Consider the following 25686-nt stretch of genomic DNA (forward strand, 5'->3'; position numbering starts at 1 on the left):
AAAATTTTTTTTGGAAAGCAAAACTTTCCTTACCTATGGTAATAGGGCAAGGAAAGTAATAATCATTCATTCATACATTGGACCACAATAGCAGAATGGAAAAATCGGGTGTGGCGCAATCACACAACTTTCCTTGCCGTTATGAAAATTTATCACCTGACGCTAGTGTACACGCGCATCTCGAGTCCACTATTCAAAGATCCAAGTCAGCTGGTGACAGTACATTACCGCTGGAGACACACGACGTCTGCTATCTCTTCATCGTGAATGATTCAACAGTTGAATCAACAGTTGCCAACAGTTTGCAATTGAAATAATAACATTCTCTCGAATTTCAAGCTTATTTTAAATTTTAGGTGAAAATGTTACTGAACATCAATTGTAGAGATTTTTATGCTTAATCTTTTCCAATTGAAATATTTCATTCAAATTGTATCTGAAGCCGGATAATTGGGAATCTTTAATCAACCATTGCATAGATGGGGCAGAGCTACTGAAATTTTTACAGATATGGGACTTGTGGCAGTTGGTAGAGCTTTTCAATGACTATTTGAGGTATAAATTTCAAGTCAATGAATTTTGGGATAACATGAACACGGTAGCTCGCTTTGTAATGCAGTTTCAATCTACTTATCAAGTTGAAAGTTTAGATGATAAACACACCAAAGTTAATCGAATGCTGACATTATAACGTGGACCTGACTATGGGAATGGACGTTCGATCATCTTATCGTACCCACGCACTCATCCTAGTGAGTAGCTGTGAGTAGATAAGAATGAGAACGGCCTGACGTACTGTTTTTCAGCTCCTGTTTATTCGAAAATAACTCGGGTACTTTGTGACTTGCAGGATTGATATTTGACATAAAGTTAATAGTGGTGAAGTTGATTGTGAAACGAAGTTTCGAATTAATACCTACAATAGTTTCTGTGGAATACGTGAATATATTTAATAATAGTCAATAATCTACAATATCTCTTCAATAAATATGTTCCCTTAAGGAAAAGACGTGTCACCAGGACATCAGCTCCTTGGATTACTCAGGATATCAAACAATTAATGAAAGAACGAGATAGACTATGTACACTGGCCAGATGAATACACAATACAAATACTTTTGACGAATACAAAGCAAAAAGAAATAGATGTAAACAGTTAATTAGAAATTCCAAAAGTCAATATTTCAAAAATTTGTTAAACTCCAATAGATCAATGGCTTCCAAATGGGGCGCTTTAAAGTCTCTCGGGGCAGGCAAGGATGAGTCCAAGTTGGTGGTCAGACTTACTGTTGAAGAATTGAACTGTCACTTCTCTCAGGTTCCGGTGAGTTTGGATTTGGCCTACGAGTATTCCAATAATTATGAGGTGTTACGGTGTGATGATGTGTTTCACTTGGCAGCAGTAACGCAGATGGATGTCATTAGATCAATCTGTGATATTAAGAGTAATGCTGTCGGCGCCGATGCACTTCCAGTGAGATTCATCAAACTAATTCTGCCTCTCATTTCTCCGTTCATCACACAATACTTCATTTATGACCTCCAGCTTCCCATCTGCATTCAAATTTTCCATGATCATTCCATTCAACAAAGTTCCTGATCCCACTTCTCCTTCTGATTATCGGCCGGTCGGCATACTGTCTGTCTTGTCTAAGGGTCAGGAGAGGCTTGCTCATAAGCAAATGAGCGGCTATATTACTCGGAAAGGAATCATCAGCGAACATCATTATGGATTCCGAGGAGGACACAGCACCACATCAGCTTTGCTCTGTGTTTCAGATGACATTCGAATGGCCATGGATAGGAGACAATCTACACTGGTGGTGTTGATTGACTTGAGCAAGGCATTTGATTGTATCTATCACCCGCTGCTTTTGAAAAAACTGAAAAATTATGGTTTTTCTGAGAGTAGTGTGGCATGGGTGAGGTCATACCTTCTTGACAGACAGCAGTGTGTTCGATTGGACAGCACGACTCGATGGAGGGTGGTCAACAGGGGGGTACCTCAGGGTTCAGTTTTGGGACCACTACTGTTTAGTTTGTATGTAAATGACGTAACTGACCGACTCAGACACTCCAGATATCATCTTTATGCAGACGACCTACAGATTTATAGACATTTCAAGACTGATAACTTTGGTGAAGCAGCTACTCTTATGAATGAGGATCTGACCGCTGTCTCACTCTGGACAGCACAGCATAGATTGAAAATTAATGAATCAAAATCCAAAACAATCGTTATAGGTAATAGAAGACTTTTGAACCAACTTGACTTTAACTATGGACCTTTCATCGAAATTAACTCTCATAGACTGGATTATAGTGAAAACATTACAAACTTAGGACTTACATTTAACAGACATCTAGACTGGACTGAACAAGTGACAAAGACTTACAACAGGGTCTTTGCAGGCATTCACTCACTGAAGAGAATCGGAGCTGTTATCCCCTTACGGGAGAGAATAATGCTTGTGAAGACCTTGATATTTCCGCATTTCCATTATGAAGATGTGGTCATACAGGACATGACAGTGACTCTTTCTGAAAGACTGCAAAGGGCTCAGAACTACTGCGTGAGATTCGTCTTTGGCCTTGAAAGGGACGTCCACATAAGCCCTTACATCACTCAGATGGGTATTTTGAAGCTTCGAGACAGCAGAATTTATCATGTGCTGATGCTCCTCCACAAGGTTCTGGCAACTGGGTCTCCTCTCTACTTGAGTCAGAAATTTCAATTCCTCGCAGGAATCAACAGAAGAGATACGAGGCATGGCGCAAGCCTGTTGAGCATTCCTATCCATCACACTGTGACATATAATAGGTCGTTCTGTGTGACCCGTTGCAGACTGTGGAACAGCTTACCCGCATCTTTGAGGAGTGTGGAGAGGCGGACACTGTTCGGCGCGGAGGTCTTGGCGTGGCTGAGGGAGGGCGATCGGGGCATAGGATGAGGAGGTGTGTATGCGTGGTGTGTTTGCTTGTGTGAAAGGTGTGTGTTTGCATGAAATTTTCTTGTTTCTTGCTTAAAAAAAATTTTTTTCCTATAACTCTATTTTCTAACTTTTTTTTTATTTTCTTTCAGTCTAAAATATATTCTACTAAATTAAATGAAATTGTTTTTTTTTCAATTATTGATTTATATATACATATTTTTTCCATCATATTAGACCTACTTATAATTATATTTAAGAGATTATTTCCTTATGTTGTTTGCGATGTGAATGCATTAGAATTGTATAGGAGGGTTAAGCGGGAGAGAGGGCCAGCTGCGCCCTAACTTCGCCCTCCAGATTAAAATAAAGGCAGCCTATCTATCTATCTATCTATCTATCTATCTATCTATCTATCTATCTATCTATCCTATCACCCATGTAAAGGCAAATAGCCTATGTGGGCATCATTTAATAGAAGAGAGAAGTTGAACTCCAGCTATATTGTGTCGAATGGATGATTAAAATATTGATATTATATCATCCCTGTTCTTCTTTACGGAAGTGAAGCGTGGGTCACAACAAAACCTCTAGAGAGCAGAGTGCAGGCAGCAGAGATGAGATTCCTTCGCAAGACAAAGAGCTCTGACCGCCGGGACCACATACGAAATGACGATAAAACAAGAGCTGGGTGCCTTCAACATGAGTGAAAAAGTTAAATGATATCGCAACCAGTGAAGAGAGCATTTCAATAGAATACAAATAGAAAGGATTCCCTTGAGAATTCTAAACTACCACTCTACAGGAAAGAATATTTAGTTAGACCTCGGAAAATATGACAATAAAATATATAATATTGGATAGCCAAACATTTTTTTTTCCATTTCAATTTTAGAAATAGTGTACTGTAATGGATTTGATATAATAATATTCTGTTGTGAGTCGGAACAGGCAAGAACCTAAACCTTGACTGAAAGAAGAAGAAGAAGAAGAAGAAGAAGAAGAAGAAGAAGAAGAAGAAGAAGAAGAAAAACAACAACAACAAGAAAAAGAAGAAGAAGAATATATTATCTCATAATTTTCAAGTATATGCTATTCCGCATTGAGAAAGTGTTTCAGGAAAGAGAGTTTCACTCCAGTAATTGAATATCAAGAACTTCTGAGATAAAAACTGCCATTTAGCTCTAAGAAATATCATCCATGGTGTTAAATGAAGCGTTCGCCTATGGTCGAGGCTTCAATATGCTGAAACAAGAGACAAAATTGGAAAACGGTTAATTGATAGTGTATGTATAAGTATGCTGCACAAGAGAAAAAATTGAAAAGCGATTCATTGGTAACAAAGGGTGTAGTTGAGATGACTGACGTTGAGATAACCGACGTTTAGACTCGAAATGACCGAGGTCTTGAATCGAGGCTAAGAACCGAAAAATCCGTAGTGTTAAATGAAGCATTTGATGATAAGTGAGGTTTTAGTATGCTGAAACTAGAGACAAAACTGAAAAGCGGTTCATTGGTGACAAAGATGTGTTCATTGGTTCAAGGGTGTTGCCGAGATGACCGAGGTTTAGAATCGAGTTGACCGAGGTTGACCGAGGTCTAGAATCGAGGCTGAGAACCGACAAATCCGTAGTGTTAAATGAATCATTCGATGATAAGTGGGGTTTTAGTATGCTGAAACAAGAGACAACATTGAAAAACGGTTCATTGGTAACAAAGAGGTGTCCATTGGTTCAACAAGGGTGTTGTCGAGTTGACCGAGGTTTAGAATCGAGTTGACCGAGGTATGACTGAGGTTTAGAGTCGAAGTTAATAATCGACAAATCCGTAGTGTTAAATGGAGCATTTGATGATGGACGCGACTTTAGTATGCTGAAACAAGAGACAAAATTGAAAAACGGTTCATTGGTAACAAAGGTGTCCATTGGTTCAACAAGGGTGTTGTCGAGATGACCGAGGTTTAGAATCGAGTTGACCGAGGTCTGACTGAGGTTTAGAGTCGAAGTTAATAATCGACAAATCCGTAGTGTTAAATGGAGCATTTGATGATGGACGCGACTTTAGTATACTGAAACAAGACAAAATTGAAAAGCGGTTCATTGGTAACAAAGGTGTTCAAAGGTGTTGTCGAGATGACCGAGTTTACAGTCGAGTTGACCGAGGTTCAACCGAGGTTCAGAGTCGAGGTTGGAGTTGAGAGGCCAGTCTATAACCGAACGATTGTGCAGAGCAGAGTGAGGTCCGTTTGACACTGGAGGTAACGAGATCAGCCTCGTTTCTCTCGCTCCAAACTGTATCAATCTCTCTCACTCCCTCCACAGCTCTCTTTGGGACGCACACGCACGCACGATGTTCGACAACAGTCCAATGTTATCTTTCCCCGCTGGACAAGCTTTGAGCGCGCTGGCTGGACAGGTAATTAGCCAGCATCTTTGTGTACAAATTAGCACCGCGCGCATGTGATTGGTTCTCATCGATTGCAGCCACCTAGGGCCCATCTGGCCCAAGTTGCTATTGATCCCTTGTTGATCACCGCTCAAACATACCAATAAAGCAACATCAACATAGTGAGTCAATTTTAAATCTAGTCTTGGAAATATGCCAATATTCTTTTGTGTTATCTGATGTTGTTCCATGTCACTTTCCTCTGCCCTCAGGTTTTAGATCCCTTGTTGATCACCACCTTGAACATCGACATAATAGTTCTAAAGAGCAGTGTGTTTGTCTTTCCGGTTTCAAAATTTTATAGTTTTTTCAAAGTTTGGAATTTTCTAATACATTGTGATTGATTTAATTCAATTTAGAAGTTTTTTCTAAATTTAAAAATGATTTTTGTGTGTTTCGAATTGTAAATTTGGAGTTTAATTGATGAATGTTAAGTGACACATAACCTAGCTACATTTGGACTGTTGTATAAATTAGAATTGGAACCGTTTTGGGTAATTAAATCCTGTGGTACTTTTCTGTAAGCTGTGTAATTCTGAATGATTGTATAAATAGATAAATAATGAGACAATTTTTGATCTAGTCTTGATATGCAAATCAAGGGAATATAATTTTCTTGAAATGAATTCTCTTTAGGCAAATAGAAGAAAAACGTCAACTGTTGTATAAGTTGAAATCAATAAGTAAAAGTAATCTCGAAATTTCAGATTTTGATGAGTACATACTACATGGAAGATCCTGTCAAGAGTGACATTCACTTCATCAAGTTGATCAAGTGACATTCTAGTTGATCAAGTACCACCCCGGTTAGGCAACTTCAGTATATCCAGTTTCCACTAAGCTCCTGTTGCTTTCAGAGAGTATATTTGATACATTATAATATACATTTCAGAATAAAAAGACAAAGACTAGATATTCTCAAAGAATGAAATAATTTTATAAAGCCGTATACGTTTTTTTCCGATATTGTCAAATCACAGCAGTGAGATCTTCACATATCTGTGGTTGAACGATATCTAGTATTTCTATTCAGTATGAATAACTGCCCCGCCTGTATATTATCACACCTTCACAACTATTCAGAAAGTATTATTATCGGTTATGTGGTCACCCCATATCAATCGGTATACTATCCTATACTATTAAACGAGCAGCTTCTGTTTATATGTTTACAGTAGATGTTTAGATGTTTGGATGTTTGGATGTTTGGATGTGTGGATGTTTGGATGTTTGGATGTTTGGATGTTTGGATGTCTGGATGTTTGGATGTTTGATTGTTTAGATGTTCATATGTTTGTATTTCACCGGATCTCACGATTCTCACGAAATTCAGAAGATAGTAGGTTTATAATATAAAGATTCGATTGCACTAGGTCTCATCCCTGGGAAAACTTGCTGAAGGACATTAAAAGGATAATTATTATTCATCTTTGGAAAAACAGCTGATAATAATTATTTCGTCGTCTGTTGGTGATGGAAGTGAGTGAGCAAGTTCATATATGTGTGGGACTATGTCAAAATTATGACTCAGCTGTTGAACTTTTGTAATCATTCAATCCGGCAAAAAAGCCGGTCTATTTTAAATCCTGATTAATTCCAGTGGATCCATCTTTTTGAAATGGTTTTCTCTGATTCGGTTCACGTGAGGTCAATCAGGATTGAAAATTAACCGGCTTTTGTGCAACTGGACCTTTGTGGTGAAAATTTTTGCATTCCTCTGTGAAATCTCAATTTACTGTGATTAGATAGAACATTTCTGTGTGAATGTTATTATAATTTCTTCTTTTGTTATACATTTTTTATGCTTTTGTACTCCAGAGCGAAGCTCGGTCCCCGATATTGAGCATAAAATAGCCAAAATATCGATATATTTTCCTGACTTATATAGGGATATAATGATAACCAATAAATCGATACTCTTTGCTATGAGATACATCGGGGACATGTTGTATGTGTGATGTAAAAAATGCTGAAACAGCTACTCTGAAAACGAACAGATCTGCTGCATTGAAAAGTATGGTGAAAGAATGTGTTCTGAAGATAATAATGATGAAGAGCACGTGAAGAGTTGTGTGATAACAGATGCTGGATGTAAGAGAGCTGAAGGAGATAAGTTGGTGGTTGGTGGTAATAATAGTCAAAAGATGGCGGCCAGTTTGAAAAGTGCGATCTTTTAGTTTTAAGAAGAGTGGAGGAGTAGCCGAACGCGATATAAAGGGCTGCGATAAATAAGGTTTTGTAGGGGAACAAAGAGGCCCTTTGTGCTCGGTCCCATTATGTGCCGAGCGGGGTCTTCGATGGCAAGTGTATAATAGTCTAAGATAGCGCAATGATTTGTAGCCGGAGCGATGAGACGCGTATCGCTCACTCACTTATTCACTCACTCACTCTATTCTCTTCAAGAGAAGCTCGACTCCAATCAATCAACTCTCAACACTCACCTTACCAACAAATTATTTCGTATTTCAGTATCCAATTTTCCTTAATGATATCAATCAAACGATTAATCATAATCATGAATTGTCATATATACCTGAATTGGGAGGTACCGGGTTCGATTCCCGGGCTGACAGATAATTTTTGTATAGTAGTGCTCAATGTACCTATAGTGTGGTCCACGTTATAATGGCAGTGGATAAAGATAGAAGAATAGCGATGACAATTCTCTGCATTGATTAATTATATTTCTACACCGTCGAAAACATAATTGTCATCGTTGTGGATCTAGAGAAGGATAGTACCACCGGCTTTGTCGAGTGATAGACAAGGATAGCAAAACCGAAGTTGATCAAATACTGTCATTATAACGTGAACCTCACTATAGAATACATTCTATTCTAGGTACCTTGGTAGTACTCATCGAATTTCCATCCAGATGTTAACCCTGTTCAATATTTGCAGTAACAGAAGTCTTCGGGTGATTTATAGCATTCAATTGGGATTTTCCTTTAATAATAATTAATCGACACATCATTAATAGGAAATTTTTGAACCTCATAAATAAGATATCTGAAATATAATAGAGGAAAGAATAGGCTTAAGTACGGGATAGGAAATACACGCATCATCACGTCTGAACTACGTACTGATTTAATTGAAATTTTTCATAATAGACTCCTTGATTTACCGGGGATGGTTATAGGCCAATTTTGAATTCTTCAAGTTTTCAGTTTGTCAAGTTCTTAATCGAACCCTTGCGGAGCACGGGTTACCAGCTAGTACTTAATATTGGGAACTTGCTATAGCATGACGTGAAAATATATAGTGATAATAATAATCATATTATTGGTCATACATATTTTTGAGAAAATTTCTTGAAACTTGAAAATGTCCTATGGTCGAAACTAGTTGTAATATTTTTAATAATAAAGGGTACTTCAGTATTGTTTTATCAATATTTTTGAGAATACATGAACCTTGTCAAACAATCATACCAATAGCAGAATGATTACATATCTTTGAAACTAATAGGAAACTATTGGAAAAGTATATCCTGGGAATCAGAATGTAGATATCATCTATATCTGATAAGAACTTTCTGATATATTGCCTGATTGAATCTCAAGTAAAGAAATTATTTTATTGGAAGTGTTCTGTTGTAAGTAAGTGACATGCAATTGAAAGTTCCATACGCGACGCATTTATTTTCAAGTTCTATCGGGATTACAATTAGCTTGACTTCAATCTACAGAAATTTGATAAATTTCAAATCAAGTGAGATGATAGAATTTGAAGTTGGAATTTTAGTTTATTTTTTTCGAAACTTTTTGAAGTTCAGTTTCTCATTTCTCTGCAATATAAATATCTGTGTACTTACTCAACCCAGAGGTGACCAACCTTTCTAAGCCAATGATGTGAGGTTTCTCTCTATAACTTATCCTAGATTGTATTTGCTGACGATGTTCAACTGTTTATTGTATTATACTGTATGATATACTATGTATCTTATCTGTGATAAGTTCTAAATAGTGTGTTTGTCTTTTCGGTCTCAAAATTTAATCGTTTTTTCAAAGTTTGGAATTTTAAGTTACAACTATTTTTAATTAATTCAATTCAATTTAAAACTGCAACATATCTATGATTTGTGTGTGATGAATATTATGTGTTTTGAATTGTAAATTGAAGAATTTTGAAGTGATACATAACCTAACTACATTTGGACTGTTGTATAAATTAGAATTGGAACCGTTTTGGGCTTATAAGTCTGTGTTACTTTTCTGTAAGTTGTGTAATTCTGAAAGATTAAATGAATAAATAAATAAATGTTGAATAAATGGATATCTTATCTTATCCACACCCCCTGAAATATTAGAAAAAACTCAGTTGCCAACCCCCCCTACATTCCAATCGAAAACCCGAAAAATGTCATTATTAGTCAGTAAAAAAGAATTTCAAGGACGCAGTCTGCATCTTAGCCTCCCCCCCCCCCCTCCAATGTGTAGGCACCCCTGTGAAACCAGAGAATCAGCAGCATATTTACGCATATCAATGCAGATAAATTCATCATTCATGTTGATGATTGAACATATTAATCATAAACTCATAAACTTCAGGTACAAGAGTACGCATAATTATACACCTGGAAAAATAATGTTCCACTACCGCGTAACAAAAAACTCATTGATGGCTCACAATTGAAATAAAATCATCAGTATTGAAGTACGTCGTATTCTTCCCAAAATCGGAAACACAATCAATCGTTAATAATTATTAATGATGGATCGACGGCGGTGCAATGTTCCCAGGTCAATCCATCAGCTTTATGACAGGTGAAGTGGACACATCCGTTAGCACAAATTATTCAACTTCCACACTCAATATGGCAGCTAATTAACAGTGGAATGCTTTTTAGCAGACGAGATTTTATGTGCATATGGGATTGTTATACTGGCTGCAACCAAATTAGCGGTCTGACCAATATTCACGATATTTCTAATACCCTGATAAATTCATAATTATATTACCCATGAAAGGATTTTGTTGTTCATGAGCCATAAATCTGAAATTGAAAGTGCATATATCAGTGATGAGGTTTCAATAAGTCATGTAATGGAAGTCGATCGTGATTATTATTCTCCATTTATAACTCTCCACACTCGGGGTATGCATTGCACTTGAACTTTATAGCTGAAATATCAATCTTTTTATATTCTACTTTTCCATAAATTTATGATTGCATATAGCCTACATAGAAATAGAAATCTAAGTATTTTTAAACAGGGTAGTTGGATTTCTATTTTCATTCAAGATTAGCCCTAACGGGAAAAAATACAATTTATGATTGCTTATTAGGTGATAAAATTATTCTCTTGGCAATCATATCTTCTTCTCTTCTTTCTCAAATACCTTTCTGCCCAAAAGCGAATGTTAGTCAATCATATCATAATCAAATAATATCATAATCGAATATAAAATCATCATCTCTTTATTCAATTTTCAATTGGATTGTATTGTACTCTCAAATAGATCGATTTCTTATTGGGGATTCAAAAGAAAATTATAAATCATGGATATTTCATTCTTTCATTCATTCATTTATACAATAAGTACATCATCAAAATGATAGGGAGAGGAAGAATAAGGTAACCTTGTGCTATTCCTCTCCCAACTTTAGATAACACATAGTCCGAAATAGATTGTCTTGTTACCCTTGCTACCCTTATTACCTTTGACTTGAGATAGTTCTGTGTAAATCTCTAATTGTTAGGGAATTCAATCACAATAATAATGAATCCAATCAGATACTATAGTGAGGTCCACGTTATAATAGCAGTGGAGAAAGATAGGAGAACAGCCTTGTCTTTTCTCTGCATTATCACTACCGTGTGTAGGAGATAAAACTCATACTGGAATGAGTTCTGTAATGTCAACTGTTCAAAATCATGTTTCATTCCACAGAAGAAATATTTTTCAACGATTTAATAACAGATATTCATACTTGAGATTTTAATATTTTGTTGATTAATTATATTCCAACGTTGTAAAAAACTAACTGGCAACATTGCAAAGCTAGAAGAGGATAGGGCTACCAGTTTTGTCGAACGATAGACAAGGATACCAATGTTGATGAAATACTGCCATTATAACGATCATTATATTATTAAGACCTCATTAAAATAGGACTTTTTTTGGTTGGGGCTCTTCAAAGTCACTCTAAATCGTGACGTTATTCATTTATCCCATCACCAGATTGTATGAGATTTATCACAAGTAAGGAATGAGAATATAGAATAAGTAAATATAAAAATTCCATGAGCATAGATTTTTGTTCGATCAGAGGTCCTGAACCTTGTAGGCTATTGCTGATATGAGCACTTGTTGCCAGATATTTTTGAAAGAATACGTTCTCAGCTGAACGTATTGTATAAGAATAAATTACGTCATGGACTCTTGTGTTTCGATCCAATATAAAGTTGGCCACGCTCTAGTGAATTCCCCATTTTTCACGTAATTCTTAAAGTTTGCCTCCTGCAAGTTATTACCCCCGACTAACCGAGTATCACAGCACAAAATCGAACGGATACGTTTCTGAGGTATAAGAAAAGGCCTGTGTGATAACAAATAACGCTTCAGTGGAATGGAAAAATTATCCATGTCAAGTATTCAAAATTATACTAAGATATCATTTTATTGTCTATCAGTCACTATATCATGAAATCCTGAATATCAATAAATTGTGAATTAGCTTGAGCTGCTGAGGTCTGATTAAAGCTCTGTGTGATAACAAATAACGCTTCAGTGGAATAATAGTATGTAATTGGAAAAAATATTATACCTGTCAAGTATGCAGAATTATACTAACATTATACTAGTTTAACAGTCCACTACTCGTATTGTATTATTGAGAATGTAAAGTGTTTGTTCTTCATTCAATAAATTTAAATTATTGACTATCAGTCACTATTAAATTATTCTGAATCAAAAAATTGAGCGTTTCCTTGAAAATTAAGTTGAAGAGGTTATATTAATCACGCTATTGAGAAGGTACTACAAATATTGTGTTATTGAATGGCAAATATTTAAAACATTACAATTCAATCTCTAGTTTTTTTGGAAAATGAATATATTCATTCATTCATTTGATTGACTCATTCATTGAATCCAGTATATTTGAATTTCCCTCACTAGCTTTGATTCTGGAGTTTACAGGCTGGAGTATAGCAAAAACAATAAATTCTTTTTCAACTATCGACTTTGTATACTTGTCAAAACCACTAATTTATCAAACCAATCCGAGATACTAGTTGAGGATATAATTCCGTTATCAATCTTTAATCTATTAAATCTCTATTAATTTATCATTCTCTAATGAATCTGGATGCTTAAACAATGTGCAGCAGAATATACATCACCGGATGGTAACCGAAATGTAACCGAGAACGGTTCTCGTGACCATATTTGGAATACTTTGGTGTGTCTAGTCTCGGCCAATAGGAGTCGAGCTCAGCCGTTATTGGTCGACAGGTAATTGTCAATGGTAGGGCTTCACCCACACTGGGTTCTGCTGCTCGATACTCAAGCTTTCAGTTTACTAGAGATTGAAAAGTTCTTTTACTGAAAGTATTATCTAGAATATTGTTTTATTCGATTTCAGGTTTTGATAATATAAAGTCGTTTCTATACGATAGGAATTGCATTCTAATACTTCAAGGATAATTCCAGACATTTGCTGCAGATCAGCAGATCATTCTCCGCGTGAGAATTATGATCAGTATCAATTCATGAGATTATCAATACTATTTTTGGAAAATGAATTGTCTCCACGAGACTAATTTCTATTTTAAAAACACTGATTCTCATTTGTTCATTGTTCATGAAGTAATTATTCCTCATAGCATGGGGATAGGATAGGTGAGAACAAGAATATTTGTTCATATACTTGAAGCACTCTCCTACATTTGATTATTATTTTGTATTTATTTCTTAGGAGCATGAGTATGTATCAAATGAGAACAAGATTGGAACACTCAAACACATTTTTGTTAATTGTTTACTTACTTCTCGGAAGCATGTGAATATGATAAGTTGTAATAACAAGATAAGTTGTATTGATATTCTTGGTATACTCTTCCCCATTTGCTGATTATTGTGTACTTATCTCTTGGAAGCATGAGGATAGAATAAATGAGATCAAGGAGTTCGATTCATATTCTTGGATCACTCACCCTAATTTGTTAATTGTTTACTCATTTCTCAGAAGGTTGTGAATAGTTTAAGTGGTAAGAATGAAAAAATCATTCATATTCTTGGAACAGTCACCCTCATTATTTTGTTAATCGTGTAATTAATTTTCAGGAGCATGTGAATGGGAGAGCTAAGAACAAGGAAATCGATTCATAAACTTGGAACACTCTTCCACATTTGTTAATTATTGTGTATAGTACTTATCTCTTAGGAGTACAAGGATAGAATAAATAAGAACATGGAGATCGATTAATATTCTCGGAACACTCACCCACATTTGTTAATTGTTTACTTATTTCTCAGGAGCATCGGGATGGGATAAGTAGGAACAAGAAAAACTTTGCAAGAATCCGGTAGCTTATCTTGTAACCTACATTTGGGTGAGAGCACACAGTGTGATTGCAGAACAAAAGACGCTGTCCCGAAGCCTCGCGCAGAGATGGAGTGCTTTTGTTTGTGAAACGAACGAGTAGTCTACGCCCCGTGAAATACCTCGTGGAAAGGAGAAAGCATCAATGCTGATGATGATGATGATGATGGCGATGATGTGGGTGGAATGTGTTTTGTTTCGGCTCGCCGATAGGATCTGCATTTTCTTAGACCGTTGAGGGAAAACTACTGGATGAGGATGGAAGCGGGGTTGATGAGACGGAGGTGAAAGAAGAAACGGTAACGGAATTCAGACGCGCTTCGTTCCGGTTGAATCCACAGGCGCTACGCGGCGCGGGAAAGTCAACGCTTGTCCTCCTGTGTTCCTCCGCGTCGCCTGTCCCACTGCGACTTGTGTTCCTCCGCTTCTCCAGTCATCCGCGACTCCGCGTTCCTCCGCCGCACCACCGACAAACGAATGATCTCTCCCCCGACGCAGCACGCATCGCGTGGCCTCTCGCGAAAAGCAATTTGCGACGTAACGTTCGTTATACGCTTGGTGCAATTTTAAAAACAGCGTCTACTTGCTGCACCATTCGCTCTCGACCACCAGCTAGTCTTCCCTAATTCTCTCTTAGTTCTCATTTGAGAGTCATGTGCATTCCTTGAGACATCACACGTCCACGAAAGAAATCAATAAGTTTTTATTAACCTCAGGTAAATTCAAGTGGATCAGTTGTCTATTTTGACTCACATCCGAGTGAATTGATTTTGCTTACAGCTAGCCTCTTAATTCTTTCTTGGTTCTCATTTGAGAGTCATGTGCATTCCTTGACATCATACGTCTTCAGAAGAAATGCATCAGTTCTATTGGACCTCAGGTGGTTTTTTTTTTAATTCAAGTGGATCAGTCATCGATTTAGAAACTCACATCTTAGTGGATTGATTTTGCTCACAGCTAGTCTCTTCTCTCTTAGCCTCTAATTTGTCTCTCCATGTGCCTTCCTTGAGATCACACGTCTTCAAACGAAATCCATCAGTTTTCATTGGAAATCTCAGGGGTTTTTCGAATTAAAATGAATCAGTTGTCGTTATTGGAACTCAGGTTTTTACATCTAAGAGCGTTGGTTACACTCAAACCATAGACATGTTCTTTCAGAATGATGTATTTCTGTTGCATTATCAGTTACTGTATCAATTCTTATAAGATTTTGAAGATATCAAATTTTTGTCAAAGCTGTTCAACTGGCAAGCATATAATTTTAATTTTTCTTGATGACTCTTTTCTGGTGAGAATAGTACTTTTCTAGTGAGGATATGTTTTTCCCTGTCCATACGAATATAACGGGTATCCTCTTCGTGGGACACTCACGAAGGAAGCTGAAACTTTCCCAGAATATTTTCAGAACCTACTTTGGTGCATGAATGGGCACGAAATATAAAATCAAACGTGTAAACCTCTTCGTGGGATACCGGTATATATAGATGATATGAAGCCAGTGCAAAAGGCAATATTTTGGAATGTTGCATATTGAGTTTGATTAATTATTGTCATTAGCTATGCTTTTTTAATCATGCTATTCGTACACTCAATTAGTTCTTGCTCTGATACAAATATTTATGAATGATTCTCCTGTTCATAGACAATTTTCTTCCCAATTTCACCTAATTGCGTCATAATTTTATTTATTCAACGAATGAAAATATATGTTCTGAAAGGCTCACATTGCTTTACTCATAATTCATCCTCGATTCGAGCTCTAGAACTTAAAATCATTCCATCACCTTATACCTTATACATGAGCTTTCTACAGCCTTCCCGGCCGTTTCCCGCACTCAACATGCCATCTGACTCTATCTCTCTATACATCTTGTTGGATGCCCCTGCATGGCCTCTTCTATGTTTTGCTGCCAAAATCATTTTATTATTCAAAATCAGCCATATTGAGAAAACATCATTTAGGCCTATGCCAGGGGAGTCCAGTATTTCAATCATCTTGAAAATGAGGAGAATTTAATCCTCAGAACTATTGTAATTATAGCACTCGACTTCCAATACATTGTTCCATTCACAGTAAATTCATGCTTTTATCAGGCTACTGGAACAGAAAGATTTTGTTCAGGGCAACTGTCCTTTCCTGATAAGTAGCATGTTGTTATTCCAAGAAAGTCAGTTTCTTGATACAAATTACTGTTCTGTGACGTGGGAGTCTCTGTAGTTGAACTTGAGCCGTAGGAAGAGGAAGCAAGTATCAAGAAGTGTTTGAGTTCAAACGTCGATTAGAGTGGTGTGGTGCTGGAGAGAACATAGCATACATGGCAAACACACAAGTTTCTATAAAACCACCTAGCCGCAGACCCCTTATTGAAATTCCCGAACAAACTATCCTGCCTTGTTTGCATCCTCAAGTATTTCCAAGCCTTGAGCTTCCGAAGTGAAAATGAGGAATCCTTCGATATCAGAGACAATTTCCTGAATTTTCCCGGCAGCTGCGTTCACATCATTCCACATGTTGGTCAAGAGTTCTCATTCTTGGAAAGCTTTTTTGTTGAAACATGAGAAATGAAGTAAAATTGAATGAATGTTTGTTTAAAACATCGAATATAATATTCTTTATAACTTTTTGATTGATTCAAGAGTATTAAGTAACGGTTCCTAAATTAGTCAACTCAAGAATTACCTGTCTATTTTCCCGGAATGGAGATAGAATATTACCCATGAATTAAACACGTAAACCTCATTACGTGACCTTGAAACGTATAGAAATTTAGAAATCAGGGTACCTCATTTTTTTCGGAAAGCAATACTTTCCTTACCTATGATAATAGGGTAAGGAAAGTAAAAGTACTCTGAAAACAATATTATATATACACATATACAGTAGTCTGATCGTAGTGTCAAATATGTTGCTGCCAATCGTCATTATGTTATTCACCTTAAATTATTCTCCTCTACGAATGGGGCTTACAATTCAATGAGCAAGGAAAGATGTGTGAGTGCGCCACACCAGATTTTTTCAAATATTTACTTGCAAATAAAACCATGGTTTCAAAAAAGGGTAGCCCACTTGGATTTTCAATTCCAAGAGAGATTATAAAATAGATAAATGAGAAAAAGCTATCACCAAAAAGTTGATAGTGTATTTCACTACCACAATACACATTTACAATATTTTTATTGATTGAAATCATCCCTTCACTGTCTTAGCTCAGACATATAACTTGAATTGGACTGTGAGAGGAGGAATCAATCAACCATAATGAAGTTATTCGATCGATTCCGAGTGATCAGGGTTTCATCATTTATATTGCTGTTATATTACCGCTCAAGTTACTGATGATGAGTTATCGTTATCTCAAGTTAGCCGATCGAATGACCCAAGCCGTGGAGTTGTAGTCTTAAGAGCAAATTACATTAAGTAAACATCCACCCACCCCAAACTATAAACTCCAATGACGCCTCGGGCCTGCAACCAAGTCCGTCTGTCTCCCAGAGGGCCGCAAGTTTCGGCGACTTGCAGTTCTAGAACCAACAAGGTCGCCATTGGGACAATAAATATCAGTTTTTGGTCAGATCAGGTGTAGAGCCTTGCTGCAGTAGTATTTTGCTTCATAATTTTCTACGAGAATACGTCTAGAAGAACAAGATAGATCATCGAAAGAAATAAATTCTGCATTTGAGAAATTCAATGATAAGACCGGAGAGGTTTATTTAATGACGTTTCAAGTAAATTATAATATCTATCAGAGGACTTCAACATTTGGAAATGAGTGGAATGGTAGACCAGATGATTGAGGACTGAAAATTTTGTGAAATGAACAATTACAAGACTTAACCTATTTCGGACGATGTGTAGCCTTATTCAAATTTGGGAGAGGAATAGCATAAGTTCACCTTATTTTCTCTCTCCCTATCATTTTGAAAATGTACTTATTCCATGAATCAGTCATTAAATCAATCAATAAATCATTTAATAAATATTCTTCAATTTCATTTCATCATCAACCAAGGGCGTATATGTTTATCAGTAGAGATTGTAGAGCAAATCACTACTGGAGTTACAAACTGAAGTTTTAATTAATTGTGATGATTTATTTACAAAGCTGGAAATCGAATTTGCTCAAATGAGCTCGCTATGTGTCGTTTCATGCCAAACCAAAGTATCGGGAGAAGTGTCTTCTATTGTATTGTGATTTGTTATTTTTTCTCAATTAATGTTTCTTTTTCTATTTGATTTTCAATCATTTTTCTCAATTAACTTCAACACTCTTTCTTCGTAGAAATTATTTTCTTATCAATGTTTTATCATTGTACAGCCATGACGGATAAAGAATATATTGGGAGGGGGGTGCCAAGGTCAATGTGGGGTTAAGTGATTTTAAGTAAACACCCCCACGATACTTGATATCAGCTTTGTTGCTTATATTCAGAGAGAGTAATTTGCGCTGATCGCCCTTTTCACTTCACCGTCAGGCCATCAAAAATACCTCTACCGCCAAAAATTCAGGTAACTGTATTTTTTCTGTAATTACAGTACTGATTTTTCTTTATATTCATTATTTTGGTGGGAGGGGGCGGCCCCCCTGGGCACCCCTTATATACATACGTCCCTGTTTTACAGCGATGTCTGCAACTAATTATTATAACTTAGTTTCTTGTACAACTCTTTCCTTTGTATAATAGAATATATTTATACTTGGGAGAAATTCAAACTGGCAGCGTCTATGTACAATAGTCGCTGTCATTATCATTTTTGAAATTATTATTTTATTATTCGTTGTATATTCAAAGACAGAATGAAGTCAATTTTCGTTCAATTGTCTCATTCCTCCCTTGTAATTTTCTTCCCATCGACATACTTCTTCCGATCCTCTCTGTCCAATGGAATATACTTTCCAACTCTATTAGATGCATTGAGAGCCGAGCCGGCTTTATCCTGTATTTGAAAAAGTATCTTATAGAGAAAATGACTGAGTCTCTCCAACTCTAGAGCACTGCATGACAAATATTCTAATCGCCATTCCTTTCCATTCTTCATCCCATTGATTCGTCCATTTTCCACATCCCATCTCCATTCCACATAATACATATTCATCTTCTCATCTCAAGATTTTCTGTTCTTTAGTATTGTATATTGTCAACATTACTCAATAAATTTCTAAAATTTTAATTCAAATCGCACCCTATAACGTTTGTTCCATTTATCTAATTTTAATTATCAATGCAATATCATATTCATTCTTACTCACTCTAATTTTATTCATTCATTCGTTCATCCCATAATTCTAAGATTCAAATCAACTAGTTTTTAACTTATTAAGTAGAGTTTCTTATTTGAACATTACTTCGAGTTATAATTCCCAACAGCTCTGAAATATCACAACCCGGTCGTGTATTTTATATCCTTCTTAGAGAATCGACAATTATTTGTTGAAACACCGCCGATTTATGAAGTTACATCACATTATTATATTATCGTTATTCTGATTGCATTCAATCTTTATTCTCATTGATTAATTATTTATAGCCTACTTTGTAAAATCCGTTGAATAACTCTGAGCATTATCGTCATTTAACGTAAATTAGTATATAAGCCAGTAAATATTGTAACATACATAGATAAAGAAATCTAATCTTATCTAATCTAATCCGAACACTTGGTCTTATTCTCTGATTTAAATTTCTCCATCAATCAAGGATACGTGTTTATTAGCGGGGACTTCAGTCCCGTGAGCAGATCACGCATCAAGCTGCTATACACAGCAACATGCGCATGCAAACGTAACGCGACGCCCGGTCTTGTTATTTTAGTAGAAAAAAGTAATCGGATTGTGAGCATTCAATTACCCGGGAGTCACAGAGAGACCAATGCACTGCGGACTGACAACTGCTGTTTGTGATTTTCGTATGGTCCTCGGGGAACCCAGGGGGGAAAATTGAGGGGTTCAGATGGTGGGGAGGAATTGGGGGTTTCAAAAAGGGGGGACGCAGTAATTAGCGTCGGACACTGCAAATTGACACGCGTCACGCTCGGACGCCAGCGATCGCGCGCGCTTTGACAGTAAACAGTGGCACAGTGGTGCCAACAAAAAAACCACAGCAAGGGTCACAATCCGATCAAAAATGTACATCGATTGAGTTCGACCAGTTTTTTCGGGCGGTCTAATGAAGGACCATGTACGTCCAAATTAATTAATCTGATAAGAATCGGACGTTCAATGTTGTTTGATTCCCTAAACTCAGTGTGACCGCATGTGAATCTTATTGTGTTGTAATCGGATCATTTTCCCTGGAATTCTGACTATATTAGGGACTGTCTATATAAACGATTTTATCAATTGTTTTAACTAAACACACTTTAGTTGCCTTTTAGTAGGGTATCATCACGCGAATGAGGAGAAACAACGAACACATAAGACTGGCAGATCATAACCATCAAACAAGGCAGAGAAACAAGAATTTAATAGTACCAAGGTTGAACACTACATTTGGGCTAAGAAACTACATATATTTGGGACCAAAAATTTACAATTCAATACCAAGTTACATTAGGGAAGAATTCAATAGACACAGGTTCAAGAAAAGTTTATTTTCCTGGTTGGTTGATATTGGAGTGGAAAATTGTGAAAATTCAGTTATAAGAATATTGAAACTATTTATTCTTCATTCTTTTCTTTACTGTTTTATTTTTCTAAAAATTAACTTTCTTATTATTATCCTCAATAGAACATTAATATTTATCTACGAATTTCATAATTTTGTTTGTATTATAAATTTTTACTAATTTTATTATAAAAAAACTTTAATCCCATATCAGTGAATGAAGTTTGTAAATAGTAATTATAACACGCAATAAGCAACTAATTACTTATACCCCAACACATAGCGGGGTGTATATTTATTCATTGAAATTATCATTTATTGATTGTTGAAACACCGCCGATTTATGCAGTTACATTACAATACTATATTATCAATATTCTAATGTTGCATTCAAGCTTCATTGTAATTAATAAATTTTCATAATATGTGAAATTTGTTTTATAATTAGCTGCTATACTGTAATTTATTGTGAATTCGTGAATAAACCAAAATATATTGTAACTTACTTGAATGAATAAATAATTCTTGTAGCCTGATTAATGGAAAACCAATTATATTCACCAACTACTTGGATTTTGTAAATGTTATTGTGATGTGATATCGAATCACTTTCCCTGAAATTCAGACTACATTAGGGACTGTCTACATGGAAAATTTTATTAATTGACACAACCAATCACACTTTGGTTGCCTTGTAGCCTGATTAATAAAAAACACAATCATATTCACCAACCACTAGGATTTTGTAAATGTTATTGTGATGTGATATCGAATCACTTTCCCCAAAATTCAGACTATATTAGGGGCTGTCTACATGAACGATTCTATCAATTGTCTCAATAACTAAACACTCTCTAGTTGCCTTGTAGCCTGATTAATAGAACCCAATCATATTCACCAACTACTCTGATTTTGAAAATGTCATTGTGATGTGATCGAATCACTTTCCCTGAAATTCAGACTACATTAGGGGCTGTCTACATAAACGATTTTATCAATTGTCTCAACTGAACACACTTCAGTTGCCCTGAAGCCTGATTGATGAAAAACTCAATCATATTCACTAACTTCTCGGATTTTGAAAATTTCCTTGTGATGTGATCGAATCACCTCCAAAATTCAGACTACATTAGGGACTGTCTACATGAGAGATTTTATTAACTTTTCATTCTTTTTTCCTATTTTCTTCTCCAATACTTCAATTTTCTTCTCCACTTCACCCTTAATTCCTTACTTTTGTACCCTCTACCTGCCTATTACATGGGAAACCATAGTTGGCTAGGTATTTTTCTTCCTTTCTTCCTTTTCAGCACACCCCGCCATGAAGCCTGTTTTTATATTTTATTAGAAATTTATTTTTGATTGTGATTCTTCTTGTGTTTTTCTTCTTTTATGTATATTGTATTGTAATGATTTCAATAGAATTGATTGATTGATTGAATTGTCTCAACTGAACTAAACACACTCAAGTTGCCTAGTATATTGTTTATAAGAAAAAAACAAAAAAACTATCAGATTTACCAACTACTGGATTTATGAGGAGTGGTTTACCAAACCGTGGTTTACCAACCGTTATTTACCAAACCGTGGTTTACCAAAGCGTCCAACCAGAAATTATTAACATATAAACATAATTAGGTATGTGGATCTCCGTGCTGTAAACTATATATGATATTACAGAAGTACGCTATACATTTGCTGCTTTTTATGTACAATACACTTCAGTCCCAATGGTAATATTTTTAAATATGATTTTCCCGTAGCTGAGTACACCACTCTTTTATCGTATTTTGATTAGAAGTGAAGTTGACGAATGAAACATTGTTTTTGAAACGTGATTCAAACTTACGTGATCCTATTCAGGTATCTATTTATTTATGTATTTGTAGATACAATCACAAATCATATAAATATCTAGTTTCATTTCTTAACATATTTCATTTGAAATAACAGTTCCAGTGATACAAGCAGTGCAATCTTTATTGTTCAGATTCGCAATTAATTTCTGTTGAGCAGGAAATAGGAAATTTAAATCGAATTATTGCCCGTGAAAGATAAGCCATTGTGTAGTAATAAAATAATAAATGAATGTTCCATTGTTGTAGCAAGTGAGAACATCAAAATGCATTACAACGTCAAATGGTAACAACAAAAGTAAACACATAACATATAAATACAACTATTAGGTACTATAACTCACAATTGTAACCGACATAGATAAATCATTATAACTAATTCTACACCCAGAAATTGTTCTCTGATCTCAATGTAATAATTATCTGATAGGGCTATTATACTGTAGGCCTCAGTGGAGAGCACAGTTGAGTGTTGTCGACGATACCATGAAGAAACTGAATGAATATATGAATAAAAATATTAATCTGAGTACCCTTACAAATTATATTGTCACAACATGTTTTGGTTACTAAATATTCCGGCATGTCCTGACAAATATGAGCCTAAAAGAAAAAAGACAATGAATGAATATATTTTGTCTATCGATACGCATTCCTAGAAACGATGAGATTTAGAGAGAAAGGATTTGATACGAGGAAGGTTAAGAGCTAGTGAGAAAGAATACGATACAAGAAAGGATAAAAGCTACAGAGGCTACTGTCACTGCATGCAGAAGGGGCCATCAACCCCTCCCATCACCCAACACAAATCGGTCTTCCCCCCGGGGAGACGCTGTCGATAGGGGTCGTTGGCGCTCTCCAATTTGTTCTGAATAAATAATTTGCCGCGTCATTTGGCTCGTGAATCGGCTTCAGTCTACCCGGACGGACGCAGCGGCAATATAGCAAAAGAGGCAGAAGTAGTAAAATTAGCAGTTGCAGCAGTAAAATCAGCAGCAGCAGCATTGGTGTGTCGCAAGTCGCAAGATAACCCTTTATCATAGCCACCTCTAATAAAACGCCCTGGCCCACGATATTGCAACGATAGTCAACGATGTCCACGATTGTCGCAGTGTAGGTCTAGAATCTAATACATGGTTGGTGCAAAAGATCCGCTGGTATATAAAAAAATATTTTTCACCAATCATGTATCAGATTCTAGACCTACACTGCAACGTTGCAATATCGTAGGTAGGAGCTTTGTATTAACGGTGGCTATGCATTTATCCCTTCAGTATTAGTCATCTATGAGATACAACGCTGACCCTTGAATATGCAATGTTACACAGAAAGCGTTATGAGTGATAATGATGTGCGTGTAAGGTCTTGGAAAATGGAAAACCGCAGCTGAAAAGACTTGTGAAATCGTCGTGATGCATGACAACTCGGACTCACAGTGCTGGTGTAACCATATGGCTTCTACAACAAATCGAATTGGATGATAAATCACCCATCATACAAACCTGATTTGGCCACTATTAACTCATACCTTATTTTGAATGAAGAAGACTAAGACATTGTTAAAAACCACTTAGAAAGACCGGTTTCGGTAATTACACCATTGTCAATCTCTGATAAACTCTTTTATCACAGTCTTTCTAACTATCAATAAATCTGTGGTTTTTGGCAATTTCTTAGTCTTTTTCATTCAATATGAATAATTACCACAATATCAACTTCTCAACTACACTAAAAGGGGGAAAAAGCATACCTTATATCTCCAAACTCGAGACATGACTTTGTGGGCAGAGCTGCCATACTAACGAGTAGTTCCAAAACAACGTAAAAGCATTTTATGAGAAGGGCTTTTGTAGGGTGGTCCACCGCTATGAAGAATGCCTAAACCTTTCTCGGGAATTATGTTGAAGAATTATCGTAAGTGTAAAAGGGTAAGTACCTTTTGGTGTTTTCTATTCTTTCATATACATTCGTCTTTCATTTATAGGGGGTTGAAAAAATGACCCTTCTATCTGTATTTTAACAGAAACAATAAGATACTATTATAAAACGTAGTTATATTTCAACTGAGTCATTGTCAATATTGCAGAACCGTTCCATAATTGAATAGAAACACACATAATATGTTGTCAAATTCTACACAGTTTACTGTTTATTCTACACAGAACTGTGTAGAATCAGAGAACATATGTGTGTTTTTATTCAATTCTGGAGACATATTTGATAAAACGGCACTTGCGCTATATATGATTTCAATACAGTAGTGATATCCGTGCAAATAGACATAACTTACTGAAAATGACTTATTAGGTACAACTGATGATTATAACTAAAAATATGACAAAAAATTGATAATTTTTGCACTTACAATGTACATGCAGCATCATCCTCTTGCTGACAGAGGGTGGGACACCATTGGCAGCTATACAAAGGTAGGCTCCCATTTCTGATCTCGTCACTTTGTTCAGGGTCAGCATTTCCCCCTCAACTTGAGCTCCTGCCGAAAAAAACACATCACATTCATGATTTATCCAAATATAGAATGATTTATAAATAAAATGTATTTTATTTATATAATTTATTTTGAAATTCACGTCTATCAACGTCTGTCACTTTAGCATGTAGATGGATAGGCGTACCATGGTTATATATGATAAGTGGTGAAGTGAACATATTACTGTCAAAACTTCGCCACGTCATCAAATGAAAAGTCATCGAATTCTATCGTAAATTTATTTCTTTTCTTGTATTTTGACTGCAATCTAACACTTTGGTTGATGAACAGTTCAATTCCAGCTTAAATTAATAGGTTAAAGTTTGAAACTAAAGGGGTAGGCCTATATCACTCCTTCACAGTCTAAGTGAGCAATGCCCATGCACTGTTTCTTTCAGTATCGCTGCTAAACGAGATCTGTAGGTTTCTTCCTTTTCAGTCTTCTCACCGTATTAGAGTTGTCAATGAGGTGTAGAGCTTGGATCTTCTGATGGTTATCTCATATTTATTTAGAAAATTCGACTGAGACATTGTCAATATTGTAGAACCGTTCCATAATTGAATAAAAACACAAATCTGTTGTCAAGTTCTACACTGTTTCATTTAGTACACGACAAAGGTTTCGTGACCACACCGGTCACATTTTCAAATTGACAACAGCTTTAGTCAACTTGAAAATGTGACCGGTGTGGTCACGAAACCTTGGTCGTGTACTAAATAGAACTTGACAACAGATTTGTGTTTTTATTCAATCATATTTATTTGATGTTGAAGCACAAATTAATGATCATATCAAACGGAGAGTTG

At 36.0% G+C, this 25686-nt stretch overlaps 1 protein-coding gene across 5 annotated transcripts in view; it reads right to left on the bottom strand.

The window, feature by feature from the left end:
* Positions 1-25686, bottom strand: part of LOC111053516 (lachesin) — a 338283-nt gene that overhangs the window by 27219 nt on the left and 285378 nt on the right. For all 5 annotated transcript variants that reach the window (XM_039420756.1, XM_039420759.1, XM_039420758.1 and 2 more), the window contains one exon: positions 24754-24882. In XM_039420756.1, coding sequence (XP_039276690.1) covers positions 24754-24882 — 129 coding nt within the window. The remainder of the gene's footprint in view (positions 1-24753; positions 24883-25686) is intronic.

This window comes from Nilaparvata lugens, chromosome 2 (assembly GCF_014356525.2).
Source record: "Nilaparvata lugens isolate BPH chromosome 2, ASM1435652v1, whole genome shotgun sequence".
NCBI classification, from domain to species: domain Eukaryota; kingdom Metazoa; phylum Arthropoda; class Insecta; order Hemiptera; family Delphacidae; genus Nilaparvata; species Nilaparvata lugens.